The 15025-nt window shown below is 40.3% G+C and overlaps 2 protein-coding genes across 3 annotated transcripts; both read right to left on the bottom strand.

Moving 5' to 3' along the window:
• Positions 1-296: 296 nt before the first annotated feature.
• LOC137948970 (probable LRR receptor-like serine/threonine-protein kinase At1g12460) lies at positions 297-3982 on the bottom strand. Its single transcript, XM_068795212.1, has 2 exons — positions 1888-3982; positions 297-1798 (listed from the first exon to the last, which is right to left on the bottom strand). The coding sequence occupies exons 1-2, from the start codon at positions 3051-3053 to the stop codon at positions 307-309; spliced, it is 2658 nt and encodes an 885-aa protein (XP_068651313.1). The 5' UTR covers positions 3054-3982; the 3' UTR covers positions 297-306.
• Positions 3983-4969: 987 nt separating this feature from the next.
• Positions 4970-14474, bottom strand: LOC137948973 (uncharacterized). Of its 2 annotated transcripts, none has more exons than XM_068795217.1 (5): positions 13740-14474; positions 6520-6756; positions 6182-6399; positions 5272-5448; positions 4970-5186 (listed from the first exon to the last, which is right to left on the bottom strand). In XM_068795217.1, the coding sequence occupies exons 1-4, from the start codon at positions 13989-13991 to the stop codon at positions 5274-5276; spliced, it is 882 nt and encodes a 293-aa protein (XP_068651318.1). In that variant the 5' UTR covers positions 13992-14474; the 3' UTR covers positions 4970-5186; positions 5272-5273. The 2 variants fall into 2 exon arrangements, with proteins under 2 accessions (XP_068651318.1, XP_068651317.1); XM_068795216.1 differs by having other exon boundaries at positions 5278-5448.
• Between the last annotated feature and the right edge of the window lie 551 nt (positions 14475-15025).

Raw genomic sequence — 15025 nt, 5'->3', positions numbered from 1 at the left:
AGACCTGCTCCTCTTGCTCTTTCAGTTGAAGCACCGAGTTCTAGTCTTCTACAGCCAAATGCCATTAAACAAAAGTTGGCTTGCTTCACTTGAATTTCAACTGCAATTTCATGAATCAATGGTTTTTATTGTTGGAAAAAATGGCAAAGGTAGAAGTAACAAATGTCCATAAGAATGAAAAATGCAAACCAAAAAAGAAAAAAAGAAAAAGAATGAATTCTTGTACACTACGGGGACCCTATTCTCTGCCGACTATCTACCAAACCCACATCCGAATTTTGTTTACTCTCTGTTTCTTCTCGGGTGCTACGACTCTGAATTTGGTTTAATGGATTCAAGAACCTGAACAATCTCTGCCATGCTCGGTCTCCTGGTTGGAGCTTCTGATGTACAAATCAGTCCCAATTTCATAACCTGAATCAATTCGTTCTCTGAAAACCCACGCAAACTCCTGTCAAAGCAGTCTGATGCCGATCCCTCCTCCAACAAATCCCTAACGTAATCACGAAGAACTACTACTTCTGTTGCCGCTGGACTCTCCACTGGCTTCCTTCCTGTAACTAGCTCCAGCAAGATGACTCCAAAACTGTAAACATCACATTTATCTCCATACTTCAAGCTTAGGCCCTGAGAAGCCAACTCTGGGGCAACATAGCCCACAGCCGTATGAAACTTGGTCAAAGCATAGTTGTCTAACATCGGAAGGAGTTTTCCTAATCCGTAATCTGATAATTTCGCTTCATAGGTTTCATCTAGCAATATATTAGTAGCTTTGATGTTCAGATGAAGAACTTGAGGCTTGCAGTCATGATGAAGATAAGCAACAGCTCTTGCTGTCCCAAGTGCGATGCGGAACCTTCTTGCCCAGTGTAGTTCACTGCGAATGCTGCCAGTGCTGCTACCGGAAAAACTTTGCCGGTGAAGATGTTGATGAAGATTTCCGTTCGGAACAAACTGGGATAAGATGAGTTGCATAGATGACGACCAGTAGTAGCCTTGAAAAACCACTAGGTTAGGGTGGTGGAGCTTTCCCAGCCGTCCAATCTCTTGCTCAAATTCCTCTTGGTTTCTGATCCTCCCTAAAGTTTCGAGCTTCTTGACTGCAATTGAGATTCCACCTTCAAAACTGGTTCTGTACACTGTTCCAATTGACCCAACGCCAATCAAGCACTCCTTGTCCAGGAGAGCTTTCGTACCCGCTTCCCAATCTTCATATTTGGACGGTAGGCTCTTGCTGAAAAGAACAAGCTTCCCGATTGTGATGTTTGTTTCCGTGGAAGATGGTGGCGTGCTCTCCGAGATCATCACCTCTTCATCCCTTCTCCGTCTGCGAGCCCGAATGTTCATCAAACTGATAATGCAGACACCAGTAAAAATTGCAGCTGCTGCGACAATGGCTACTATTGCAGAAACACTGAGTACTCTCCCGGATTTTGACGTGCGGGCAGCTCCTGAAGCCGAGCACCGATTGTTGAGAGGGGAACCGCAGAGACCAGGGTTGCCAGCGAATGCTGAAGGACCGAATTGCTGAAATATGGGGCTTGAAGGAATTGTGCCGCTGAGATTGTTGAAAGAAACATTGAAATGGGTCAACAAGGTCAGGTTATCGAGTGCCGGAGGGATCGGTCCAGTTAGAGAGTTTTCAGATAAATCCAGGTACTGCAGTCGAGATAGTTGTCCAAGACTCGGTGGAATGTCTCCACTCAGCAGATTCTTATGAAGATCAAGAAGTTTCAGGTAGGTCATATTGTAGAGGTTCCGAGGAATTCTTCCCTGCAGACGGTTACCTGATAAATCCCTGCAAAACATTTTATCTAGAAAATGTCACTTTTGAGTCCAAGGAATTGATTGGTAGATACGTTAATGGCGAATGACAATAGGACTCACAGTTCAAGAAGAAATCTGCAGTTGCTGAGAACTTCTGGTACTTCACCAACCAGTTGAAGGTTGTGCAGATCCAGAATCTGAAGGAGTTCAAGGCCGCCTAGCTCTGCGGGAATCGTTCCTTGGATGAAATTATTTCCCAATACGAGAACTGATAGCATCCTAATCTTTGCAATATCGGCAGGAATACTTCCGAATAGCATGTTAAACCCTAAATTCAAAACCCTGAGGTTCCTGCAGTTGGCAATGCTCGAACTGATTTCTCCATTTAACTGGTTCTTCGAGACGTCGAAAATACTCAGCTGATCGCCACAAGTTCCAGGGTTAGGCATCGCCCCCTGAAATCTATTATCGGAAGCATTAAAAAAGCTTAAGTTTTTGAGTTCAAAGAGATCGAAGGGGAGTGGTCCGATAAAAGAATTGCTTGCAAGGTCTAGAAATTCCAAGCTCTGACAAGCAGAGAAGAGATCGGGAACGCTTCCTTCGACTCTATTACTTCTGAGAGAAATGTAAGCCATGTCTGGAGGAGCACAAAGTGCAGAGGGAAAAGTCCCCGATATATTGTTAAAAGAAAAATTAATGCCAGTCAGCTTCGAGCAATTCGCGATAGAAAGAGGAATTTCGCCGGAGAGATTGTTCTGTGACAGCGAAATAAACTTGGTTATGTAACAGTTCCTGAACAGAGACGGAGGTATTTCTCCTGTAAACCAGTTCTTCGACAAATCGAGTAAACGTAGCTTCTCGAGATCGCCCAGAAAGTCCGGAATTCCCCCAGACAGTGCATTATCGCTCAAATTGAGCTTCCTTAGCGTCCCAATACTTGCAAATTCTTCGGGAACAGTTCCCGTAAACCGATTCCCGAAGAGAGACAAGATCTGGAGAGATTTCAACCCCGATAAGCTGGGGGAGAGAACTCCGGCGAGACTAGTGTTGTGCAAGATTATTTTCTCCACATTACCTTCTAAACCGCAAACAACTCCGGTGAAATCCCGGCAGGGATCTCGATTCGGCGACGGTCCCCACGAGTCCAAGCTGTTGAAAGGGTCGTCTGTAATTTGTGCTTTGAACTCGAGAAGTATCTCCTTCTCTGAAAGTGGATAGACCTCAGTCGATAGAAACAACAGGACGATGACAATGACGACGCCAACAGATGGTCCGAATGCTATCATGTTCGCCAGAGAAACTCGATCATTCAGGCGAACGGTGTCATCAGATCCAACCTAGAGAAAAGGATGAGATCAAGCCGAATCCGGACATTTCAGCTACTTCTCTACCTCTTCGTCTTTCCTTCAATCAGTCGTCCCACCTTTTCCTAACGACAAAACACAATGAGGACCGTATCTCTCCAGTTTCCATTCTGCAACGAACCTAAAGAAGGATGAATCCATATCTTCCCTGCTTTACTGAAAATCGCTTTCAACAAAATGTAGACAAAAATCAAACCCCGGCCGCCTTTACTGCTTTGACAAAACCAGCTTTTAACACGGGATGAGTAGTTCTAGCATCTCAGCATCTGTCCAAGTTCGGTAGTTCCGGACAGGATCTGTCGATATAAACAAAAAAAAATCGAAGACGCAGTAGCGAGCGAAAGAGATCAGAGACGGAGAGGGAAGTAGCCGAGAATCCTATGCCTAGTGAGGAAGAAATATATTTCCGGTAAAGAGGGTAGTTCACAGGCGGGCACGGCGTGGAAAGAAGCAGTTGAGAGAATTTAATAACTGCGCTGGTAAAGACCCAACTAGGGTCATGCAATGGGAAAGGCACGTGGTGGCGATTGCTCCCCGGCGGGCATTAAATTCAACCAAACCCTCTACGCATTCTGCTCCATTCATTATTCGACCACCCTCCACGCCTTGGCAAAAGAAAGCTGCTCCGAATTATGCTCAGTGGAGAGAGGACGCGGCTTCCATTAAAGGTGAAGGAAGAACTCCTATCTTTCTCTGCATTTCGAGGGGAAAGTACTGAAATTCACACAGTGAATTTTTGTGACTGTCTCGGGGAAGAAGAGAATCCAAATCAAATTAAAAAAAAAAAAAAAAAAGTGGATTGCAGAGAAGAGCTTGGTTGTTTTTGTGTGGTTCGCAGTTTCTTGTGCACAAGACACGAGAAGGTGGCATCTCTCACTTTGCAGAATCTTTGCCTCCACCGATCTTTTCAATTCTTCTTATTCAAAGGTCGGAATTTCCACTCTTGACCGTACCCAGAAGAGTTAGAAAACAACAGAGTTATGGAATCTTTTATATTGTATTGTGAAACGGTCGAATAACAGCAGCATGATCTCGTCCGTTGTGAATGGACCCTGCGAAGAGACTGTAACCTACCAACTGTTTGATGAAATTTTCTATTTTCTCACCTTTCACAAAAAACCTCCAACCTCCAACCCAATTGATGTGGATTCAAGATTGACAAAGAAGAAGAGAGCGAGCATTGAATGCAACAAGAAAAGAGATGACATTAACATAATCCGCCAATCAATAGTTCATAATTCATACACCTGAAATTTAATAAAGGTTTGACGGAATAAGAAAAACTTGTTGTGGAGGACAGTCGAATTGATTGTTGTTCTTCTGTTTCTTCCCCAAAAGTTTAATTGAAAGTAAGTAAATGCATGCCAATTGAAGACGGAAAGCTTAATTATGGAAGCAGACTTTATCTCACTCACCTACTCCAGTCTCCTTCAAATTTCCTCCATCTCGCCCTTTTTATCTGCCATGAGTTTCTTTTACTGCTGGATCTCCACTTTCTGGCTTCTTTTGACTTGACCCAACATTAATTGCAGTTCGCACATTCAAGGTTGGAAAAGCTCTAGATTTGAAATCCGCAACGGACAGTAAACTCAGGACCTACCGGGATCCCATCAACTCAGTTAGCTTCTGGGTTGAATTTGGCTGAATGGCCCTACAAGACAATCAGGACAAGGCTGCGAAAAGTATCGTGGGCAATAAAGAGGGAGACAATAAAAGAATACACCACTTCAGGATGTCTAGAATGGCACAATTTATCACTATAATTCTCACGAATCACAATGATTTCAGTCATCTTCCTTGGAGGGGGCAAATGCTCCTGTTGCATCAATTACTCGACAGAAACGAAGGAACACTGCTTATATAATTTATATACATGTAAGTGATCATAATGAATACATTTGTCTATATTATCTTTTCTTACAAGATAACCAGCTTCCGGGCACTGCCTCTTCCTTCCATATTTCCGTCCAATACCTCGAAGCAACAGCCCTTGTTAATCGTATAATACACCCGGATCCACAATCTTGTATCTACACTTTTGTTACTCCAGGAGACCTGCAATCCAAAAAGTACCCGATCTAAAACGGTATCACATGATAGCAAACAGAATAGAAGAAAGTGGTATTGTTCTGAAATTAGCTGTTACTGAAGCAGGTCTTCAATTTGAAGCTTCCGAAGTGCTCGTTTAGCATAAAGAGTGATAGCAACTGTTGCGCCCAAAGTTGCACAGAAGCCAAGGGCATTACAAACGATCTGCTGCACAGACATGAAACGGTGGCCCTGAGAGGCATCTGCTAAACTTCGGAGAAGAATCCCACTGTACAGAAGGGGAACTAAGGGGTTACACATAAGGAAAAAGACTGCCTCATTTCAAGGAGATTCACCAATCCAGAGTCTACCAGAACTGATGTGATATGAGGAGGGTGACAAAAGATACAGCAGAGAAAAGAAAATGAACAAAAAACTAGCATCCATTCATATAACGGTAACATAAACAGAAAACATAGATTAAGATATATGTACATGATCAATTTGCCGAGTCTTTTGTATATAAATATAGCATAAGGGAGTCACCCCCTGTGTCATGGTAAAACACACATTTCAAACAGAGAAAAGTATGGATCTGTGACCATTTAAGTTAGCACCCAATTTTTAATTTAATCATGTTTAAATGAAATAAAATTTTAAATTATTGTTACTCTATATAATTTTCTTGTCTTATCCATCCATGATTGAAGTTTAATAAGACTATTCTTATTATTTTTAATGATAAATTGAGGAGATGGCATTGTTGTAGATACAATGAAATGACATTCTTATAAATAATGAGACTTTTTTAAAGAAAAAAATGTTGGATGTACCATAGTTGGTTGGCTGGATGCTAGCCCCCTTTTCCTCTTTCAAATAACTCAAAGCAAAATCAAAATTCAAAAGTATACAGAAAAAAAAGAGCAATGAACAGATATGATATTGATAGGCAGCAAGCATACTACAGTAAACACAGATAGCACAGTTTTAAATTACGGTAAAAGACAGACCAGAGGACTGACCTGTAGATTGTTACAAAAACCTCAGGCACTGTACCAACCAGTGACCCAAATATGTAAGGACCATATTTGACATTTGTGGCAACCACAGCATAGTTGAAAATAATGTATGGAAATGGAGATACTCTCAGTAAAGCAACAGCTCGAAACTGATGGAACCAATTTCCTTCCCCAGCTAACCTTATTATAGCAGCTTTCTTAGGCCACTTCTCAAGCCATCTCTGTGTTAAAAGATCAGAAGTTAGACAAGTTTAAATAGATACAAAGAAAAAAAGTACAGATAAATTATAATCACTTATCAAAAAAATAAAATGGAAGAGGAAAGAAGATCAGAGACTAACATGTATTCTTTGCTGAAAAAGTGAACCAATGAAATATGGCAATGACATGCCCAAACTTGTCCCTGCCATAATAAGCAGAAATCCATAACCATAGCCAAAAGTCATTCCGGCTAACCACATAGAAGGGGCAGATGGTAACAATAAAGTAGGGAATATTGCTATAGAAGTAAACAGAATAAAGCCCAGTACAGGAGTGCTGAATGTTGACATCTCCCATTCCAAAATGGGTATGACCACCTGCAGCAATTAAGATATAAATCATAAAATGTATGAGATTTGATGAATGGCCATGCAGATTGTTCAGCAACTATCATATACTAACCTCACATGCATGTAAGCATTTCAATAGAAGATCAAATTTTCAGCAACCTAGACTACAAATGTTTTCATTTAATTTTTAAATTTTTTTATAACAATGAGAAAGGGGATTACATTAAAAAAAAAAAAAAAAAACTCCCGAGAGAGTAAAAAGTACAGCAAGATACAATCAAAGGACAAAAAGAAAAGCAAGAAACCCTAAAAAGCCCAAAAAAAAAAGAGGATTGGGTGTGGGAAGATGAGATCAGAGGGGAAGGGAAGCAATGTTAACAAGTTGTTGCGAGGAACCTCTACCTAAACTAATGTGTCAGCTATGCTGACTTGGGCGTACTGCAAAGAAACATTCAGGTTTTTTACATCAGTCTTCAATATCATCGAAATACATTAAGAAACAAGCAAAGGGACATTTCTTCCCATTGATCCAGCTAAAGACAATGGTGGAATCCCCCTATACAACTAAGGGACTGAGAACCTTCCCAATAGAGTTGAAGGCCCTAGAAGAGGGCTATTAATTCCACCACAGTGGGCCTCCCCATGACCAAAGGAGCAGAGCAAACAAGGAAGATGTTACTTGAGGAGTCTCAGATCATACCTTCCCTTCCAACCGGACCCAGGGACCCAGGTTGCCCAACAACTGCCATCAAAGTTTAATTTCAGCCATCCCCCGGGAAAGGAGCCATGAAGCAAGATTGGGAACAAAGCAGCCCAAGAGGTATCATGGAGCTTACTTGCCCCCAAACAGAACACAGTGATTTGTAACTTCAATAATACCTCCAACAATATTTTGCTTACCTTCAAAAGTGAACCATTTTTTTCATTTTCAAATGTCCTATACAATTATAAAAATAGATAGCATTAAAAAGTTTTCCCAGCTTTTCTCCATGGTGTGAAGATCCTTTAGGCCAAAAGGGAGCAATGAGAGAAGGGGAAACAAATAGATAGCATTGAAAAGTTCTCCCAACTTTTCTCCATGGTGTGAAGATCGTTTAGGCCAAAAGGGAGCAAGGAGAGAAGGGGAGACAAGATTTAAGACCAAACTTTAAGAGGAATGCACTCCAAATGTCCCCTGGATGAGACAATGGAGGAAGAGGTAGTCAATGGGCCATGCTTTTTGCTTTAGGTCATAGCCATTAAGGAACTCATACCTCTACTGAACTTCTGATCTAAGCATTTTCTAAAAGAGATAAAAGGTTCATGACTTCAAGCTCTTAAACCCTTATGCTCTTCTTACATTGAAATCTGATACGCTGCTATCATTTGTGTTACAATATGAGCTCTTTAATGATACACTCACATCTTTGGCCAACCAGAAAATTGACGGGAATACAGTTGCAAATTCTGCTGCCTAGAATGTGAGATTCCCACAAATAGAGGGATAATGTTGCATATTTGTCTACAAAGGCTGGATGCATTAGTGAGTGGGTATGAAGGGGGAAGCCAGAGACTATCCACATAATGGTATTTCCTTGCAACAATTTTCGTCAAGCTACATCTACTATTGCCAAATTTCCAACGCAATTTTGAGAGGAGTTTGCATATTTCGTTGAAGGTGACCAGCCAATAGAATTTTTCTTTAGGGAAGAGTGTGAATTTAATTCAAAAAGAGGAGCGATATATAACCTAGCGTTATGGGCCCTCTTCCACAACAAGGTATTGGAGGGAAGAGCCCCTTGTAGCGTGATGGTCCTCCATATGATTGGCGGATCTGGGGGTGTGAGTCCATATACAATTTAGATGAGAAGTTATATTACAGATTTCAAAATAAGTATCCCAATGCCACTAGGGGATGGATTTACTTCGCGCACCAATCAATAACTACCTTGGGGTCACTTGATGATGAGGGGCCTAGCGAGACAATCACGGAAGATTATGAAGCCCTAAAGCAACCTAGCGAGCTCTACAGTAATAGAATAAAAAATAACCAAAGGGCCGGCAAAGGAGTAGAGGAGGCAGCTATTTTCATCATGAATTATCCCACTGAACCCAGCGGCACCAGGGCAGCCAACGGCAGATACAATTAGAATCTCCTCTCAAATGCTTCAATGCTCATGGCCATTGCTATGAGATTGGAGGCAATGCCCCTAAAGACCAAAATACCTCTAAAAAAATAAAATAATTACTTCTAAGGACAATACGAAATATAGATAAATAAATTATTTTTTATGAAAAAGATAAATAAAATAACAACTAATTAATTTATTAATTAATTATCTCATTGTTATGTTATTAATATTAATTGATAAATAAAATAACAATTAATTTGTCCTAATCGCTTCACTTCCCAACCACAACGTGGTGGGTCTTATCGTAGTCCGGTGTCTCCAAGTATAGACTCATATAATCGGTGGCACACGAGATATGTCCCCATCAATAAGTAGTTGGGCAGGCCAGCCAACATGGCTTTAATAATTGTTGCTTGCATAGGCAAAGATAGGTGAATACCGTGCCAATTAGCTAAATGCTTCTAAAAATGCTCAACGATTCCAAAGAGAGCTTCCAACTAAGAGAATAAAACCAAGGTATGAGGAAGGAAGAACACCCTTATTGCACCCAAGAACATTGACAAACGAAGCGATTAGATCTGAGTCCATGTTAATTCCATAAAATGAAAACTTTAACCAATTGATGAGGTGACCAAAGAATATTTCATATCTTGCTAATAGGGCCTTTATGCTTGTCATTTGGTTAATTTCCCCACTAGATGTAGCATCATCGGCATACTGAACCAGCAGAGCTCCTAGAAGAAAGTATATGGTGGAAGGTAGGGAGATCCAACTCTGCCTCTGGTAATGTGGAATAGCAGTTGAGAGAGTGAATCTCCTTTATTAAGGCACCTAGAGCTTTTGAAGGGGCCATGAATAAATCCATTAATAATGAGAGAGAACAACTCCTTGTCCACATTCACCAATGCTCACTGAAACTATCTTGAAAAGGACAAAGTCAAGGGATGACCAACTAAATTGGTCAAAAACCTTTTCCATGTCCAACTTAAGAATGAGGATCACGGGTAGTAAGGTCGCAACTACGATTTGCCTTCCCTTGAGGAAAGCATTTTGGTTGTTACAAAGTTATTCCGGGAAACACCTTGTTGAGTCTTGTGGCTAAAACTTCAGCAATAAATTGGTAACAATTGGATATGAGACTAATAGGCCAAAAATCACCAGGCATTTGGGGCTCTCTTTTTTAGGGAATCAAAGCAACGAAGGAGGATCCCATTATTCCACTAGTGATTCGTGGTCAAAGAAGTCTTTGAACATGTTGAGGATGTTCCCAGAGAGGAATTTCCAACCTACTTATAGCAGCATTGTATCTATCCCCTAGATTAGGTAAAACTGTTGGATAGTTGTATTTCATTTTGCGTGAATATAGTCATTCAAAAAGAGTCCTGGGGAAAAAAGTAGACTTCCTATAAGCTCAATTCCTAAGAAGAAATCCATCTCTGAACCAAATAGATATGCCTTCATAACTTTCCGTTGTTCACTTTTTTTTTAACTTTTTTATAGTTCACTATAAACATTGGTTCATCCCTAACCCAATCTTTGACTATAAAAGACTCAATCCAAGCTAGAAAATATGATAGGCCAAGGATATAGTAGAAAACACAAAAACAGCAGTCAAAACTACTAGTTGAAAACAAATTATCAAACACAATCAGTTTATTTGATTAAAAAAATAGCCCAATTGGTCATACATAACATGGTAATTCCTTCTGTGTTTACAGTTCATGTTTGACCTAACTCCGATGTCAGACTAAGTTCCTCTACTGCAAGGAATCGAATCCAATCCTAAAAGTTTCAACATGTGAAAGAAAACAGATTCATTATGAGGAACAATAGAATGACTGGCAAAAAAAATTTAGGTATTAAAAAATGTAAATTTGAGGCTTAGCATGGTTCTCCATGCTACTAGAATATATTTAGCCGAATACTAGCTTTTTACATTTTAGGTGTACTGTGCTCTCTGGAATTATTGTTCACAAGAGAGGAAGGAATCTGGCAGGTGGAGGCATCACAACAGCCTCACAGCCAGATCTTGTAGCAGAGTCTGAAGCTACAAGAAAGAGATCTGGAGCTCCAATTTTATCATTAAAATAAATCTGGGATTCTAGATTGAGGAAAAGATGTCACTGTCGCAAATGGAATTTCTGAAGATGCCGAACAATGAGTGCTGAAAATGAAAGGCAAACTTCTCCCAATTGCGTTGAACCCTCAAGAGCAGCCTTCCCGTGTTATTGAGGCTCCCTCAGGTTACTCATTTTCTATGTTGTGCTGTGAAGGGTAAGGTCCTCACAACTGATCAACTTCTTAGGAGAGAATGATTATTGAAAGCCAAAGGTAACCTTTGCCCTCAAGACTATCAACCACCTCCTCCTTCAATGCGGATGTCCCAGCTACTTTGGTTTTCAAACTTGCCCTTCTTCTCTTTTTTACCTACTTGAACAGGCTAGGGCAGTCTCTTGGAAACAAATTGGTAAGGAAGTTTTGACTTTGGATTTGCAGCTATTTGTTGGTAAAAATGGAAAGAAAGAAACGAGGGATTTAGTTTTGACTTTGGATCATTGCAGCTAATTTTTGGTAAAAAATGGAAAGAAAGAAACAAGAGATTTTGTTATTTCACCAATCAACACTGTGGGGTTGGGGGTTGGGGGAGGCATTGAGATCTGTATGCATAAATTAAAATATAGGGAAACTTCACATAGAGATCATTAGATACCATAATTCTTAATATGGCTAAATTCAAATGCAGCCTTCAACCTTAATGAAAATAGTGGAAAAGAGTTATTAATAGTCACGCTATTGTTCATTAACATTTAAAATTATCAAAAATAGCAAGAGAGGAAGGGCAATGGGAGGAAGGGGAAGGCCTCCTCCTGTCACCTTTTTGACTGCCAATAGTGAGGATGGGAAGACATTTCCATGCAAAAAAGAGAGTGGCAAGAAGAGAAGTGTTGGGAGGGTGAAATCATTGAGCAGAAGGAGAGCTCCACCCTATATCTTTTCAGGCTCTCCCTGTCCCACCTTGACGTACCCTCACTTTTTCAGACTCTCCCTCTCCCACCCTGCCCTCCCTTCTCTCTGGTGCCAGAGAAGGAGAAGAATTCTTTTTTAATATATATTTTGAAGTATAATATTTTCAAAGAATTCATATAAGAGTGATTTTACCCAGAATCTATGGCACTGATAACTGTAGCTGACAATAAACCAATTTGTCCTCTAGATCTTAATCATAAACCAGCATTTAGAAATACAATATCTAAATGTCTGTAATTAGAAATTACGATATATAGAAATATGTAATTGGAAATAATTTTAGATTACTCCATAAACATCTTCTGGCATCCCACAAATTGCAGCTAACAACTAATGTCATATTTTGGAGAACTTGGCTAGTCTATCTATCTTTTCTTCATTTTGAGCTAAAGAATAAGTTATCTATTCTTTGTTTTTTTAATCAAATATTGGCTTCGAAATTCTCCTCACCATCCAAGTATCATTATTAAAATTTACCCATTGACCCTTGTTTATGCAAATCACCTTTTTAAGCTGAAAAAATATAGTTTTCCTCACCCAGTCAATGATCACACTTTTCCTATTCGGACTAACTTGCTCAAATTCAATATTTGCTTTCCAACTGCAAAATCAAATAATTATGCCCACCACCCAATATGATACTCCCTTGAAATGAACAAACACTATGGCCACAGAGAAATTCAATTTTGACGTGGGTTCAAATAGAAAGTTGCATAAGGAAAACACACAGGAAGAGTTCACATAGAAAATGCTACAAAGGTCCTCACTTTCAGCTTAAATATTTCTGTATTTCTACTGTCTACACCAATATCCTGTTGTGAGAGATGCCAGAATAGTTTACTTTGACTCCCCTTCAATTAGCAATGAACCAAAATGTTCTTTTTGTTCTTTTGCTTTAATAAATTCACACTTTCCATAAAAAAAAGAACCAAAATGTTTTCTGTAAAACTCCTTGCAACACCAGAAAGTTAATTCAGTTTAACTGCAACGGAATTTGATGCACTGAACGGCTTAAGTAAACCTAATAACATTTTTAGATATGCCAAGTCATCTTGGTTGGAGTTTGCTAGTCTTTTGACAAGACACTCAGACCATATAGCTCACCAACTCAAATAACTCTGTCAATATGTCCTCACTGCTCAAATAACGATATGAGTATGCACCCCTGCCTCCAGCAATAACAAGCATGAACACCCTTCCAATTATGAAAATCTGAATGCTTTCTGTTCCACTCTTTCAAATGCCAAAGACAAAAGGATGAGAAAGAGCTTCAACCACAGTCTAGTCTGCTTAACAGAGAGATTAGCAAAAAAAACTAAACTCTCCAAATCATGCAAATAACCATAAAGGGAATAGCCACTAGCAAGAGTCCTTTGAGCAGAAAGACAAACAAGCAAGCTTACTAAATGAACATGTTTTCTCTTGAAAACTTGCAAATAAAATTGCACAAATGTGGAGGCCATCAGCTTTAACCAAAAGAAACAAAGTAAAGCTTTAACATGTTCTTCAAACTTTAACATCATCTCACATAGGATAAACTATCCCTTCTTCAACTAAAAGTTTGCACTAGAATTTAAGTAAACCGGGACAACTTCATAAGGTCCTGGGTACTGAAAGAAACCAAATGAAGTACAGATAATTGATTTTTGTTCCCTATCGCTCTAAACTTCAAACCTGAGTCCAACAAAAAAATGAGGAAGAAAATACACTGAAATGCTTGATATAAAAAGAAAATTCGCCTAAAAGTAAATGCATCAGTATGACATGAGTGTCAGCAGAAGAAAAGCAGATTATAGAGTCTAATTCCCCAAGCGCAAATAGAATAATTTACAATGAAAAAGAAAATAAAGATGCGACAGGAGTCAACAGAACCTTGTCAATGAGGTAAGGGCCCCCCCAAATGATGAAACAAGCTGCCCCAGCTGCAACGAAAAGGCCTAAAATAATCGCCTTCATCCACCAACATAATGAACAACTCCTTTCAGGAGTCTGCAGCCGCGAATCTCCGGAACCAAATTCCACATCTTCGGAATACGCTAATCTCACGTAACCATGATCCGCATCCGCCATTGGCTCTTTAGTTTTCGGATTCGCTATATCATCGTCATCTGTCTGACAAGTCATGGCCGGAAAACCAACCAGAAACACAAACTTTCCACGATCCTAAATCCAAAAGGAAGAACATTAAACAGGAGTCTTTCCCCTGTGAATGCGTGTCGTGTAAAGCCGAGAAACGTCAGCAGAATTTGGCTCCACGAGGGTAAATACCCTAATTCCTATCTTTTCGTTTCAGCAATGCCCAGACCGGAATAACCTAAATACTGATCGTTTGAAAAATCCCGACGAGCTGTAAGAAAACGAAGCTGGACAGAAAGAAAGTAACAAATCTTTCCAATAAACGGGAAAATGATCAATGGAAAGAAGAGAGGAGGAGGATTAAGGCGAAAAGGAAAGTGAAATAAAAGGAAACGTGAAATAGAGAAAATTAGAGGGAAAGAAAAGTGCTAATTCGCCATCGGAGAAGGGAAATCTGCCGATTCGCCTCTCAAAACCGTATCCCCTTCTCTTTCCCGGCGACCCTCCCTCTCACGTTACCTCCAGGCTACGTTAATACTACCTCGTTTCGTTTCGTTTCGTTTCGTTGCGTTGTGGACTTCTGTGGGTGCGCCCACGTAAACGCGATTGCGAGCCACGTGTAACGGAAATAGGCAGATAGGGGAGAGGTGAAGTACACGTAGGACAACGGCTAGGCTGACATGGCAGGACGTAGCGTCCGGGTTGAAAGGCTTGACGTAACAGGTAGCGCGTGACGTTACAGCTGTTTTTGGTCTATTGTAGGCGGATTTTTGGCGGCAACGTGGCGGGCTTGTTGAATTGTGATTGTTTTGTTTGGAGAGGCATCGAGGTTGGTCGAGGGGAATGTGGGATGTCGACCGGTTCGGTGACATCATTGACAAAGATTGGCTGGTTCGGTCCACGGATCAAAACTCAGAACTGGTGTAGAATTGGTCATAGTTAGGATTTTTGGATTCGATTAGGTCACTATTGGACTAGTTTGATTAGATTTTAGACTTAGACAAGTGAAGTTGCAAGGAAGGGCTTGACCATTCTATTTTAGCTAAGTTTCTTTAGATTAGCCTAGTGTTTGACCACCAAGT

This window comes from Aristolochia californica, unplaced genomic scaffold, assembly GCF_029961685.1.
Source record: "Aristolochia californica isolate CCGP_79_NKW_82.1479 unplaced genomic scaffold, dmAriCali1.0.hap1 SCAF_13, whole genome shotgun sequence".
NCBI classification, from domain to species: domain Eukaryota; kingdom Viridiplantae; phylum Streptophyta; class Magnoliopsida; order Piperales; family Aristolochiaceae; genus Aristolochia; species Aristolochia californica.
This window is presented reverse-complemented; position numbering and strand designations above follow the sequence as displayed.

Excerpts from the sequence above, each read along its gene's own strand:
- LOC137948970 (XM_068795212.1), bottom strand. The coding sequence starts at position 3,053 with ATGATAGCATTCGGACCATCTGTTGGCGTCGTCATTGTCATCGTCCTG. Across the intron at positions 1,799-1,887 it reads TGCAGATTTCTTCTTGAACT|GGATTTATCAGGTAACCGTC; the intron begins GTGAGTCCTATT and ends AATGTTTTGCAG.
- LOC137948973 (XM_068795216.1), bottom strand. The coding sequence starts at position 13,991 with ATGACTTGTCAGACAGATGACGATGATATAGCGAATCCGAAAACTAAA. Across the intron at positions 6,400-6,519 it reads TTTTTCAGCAAAGAATACAT|AGATGGCTTGAGAAGTGGCC; the intron begins GTTAGTCTCTGA and ends CTTTTAACACAG. Across the intron at positions 5,449-6,181 it reads GTTTTTGTAACAATCTACAG|TGGGATTCTTCTCCGAAGTT; the intron begins GTCAGTCCTCTG and ends CCTTCTGTACAG.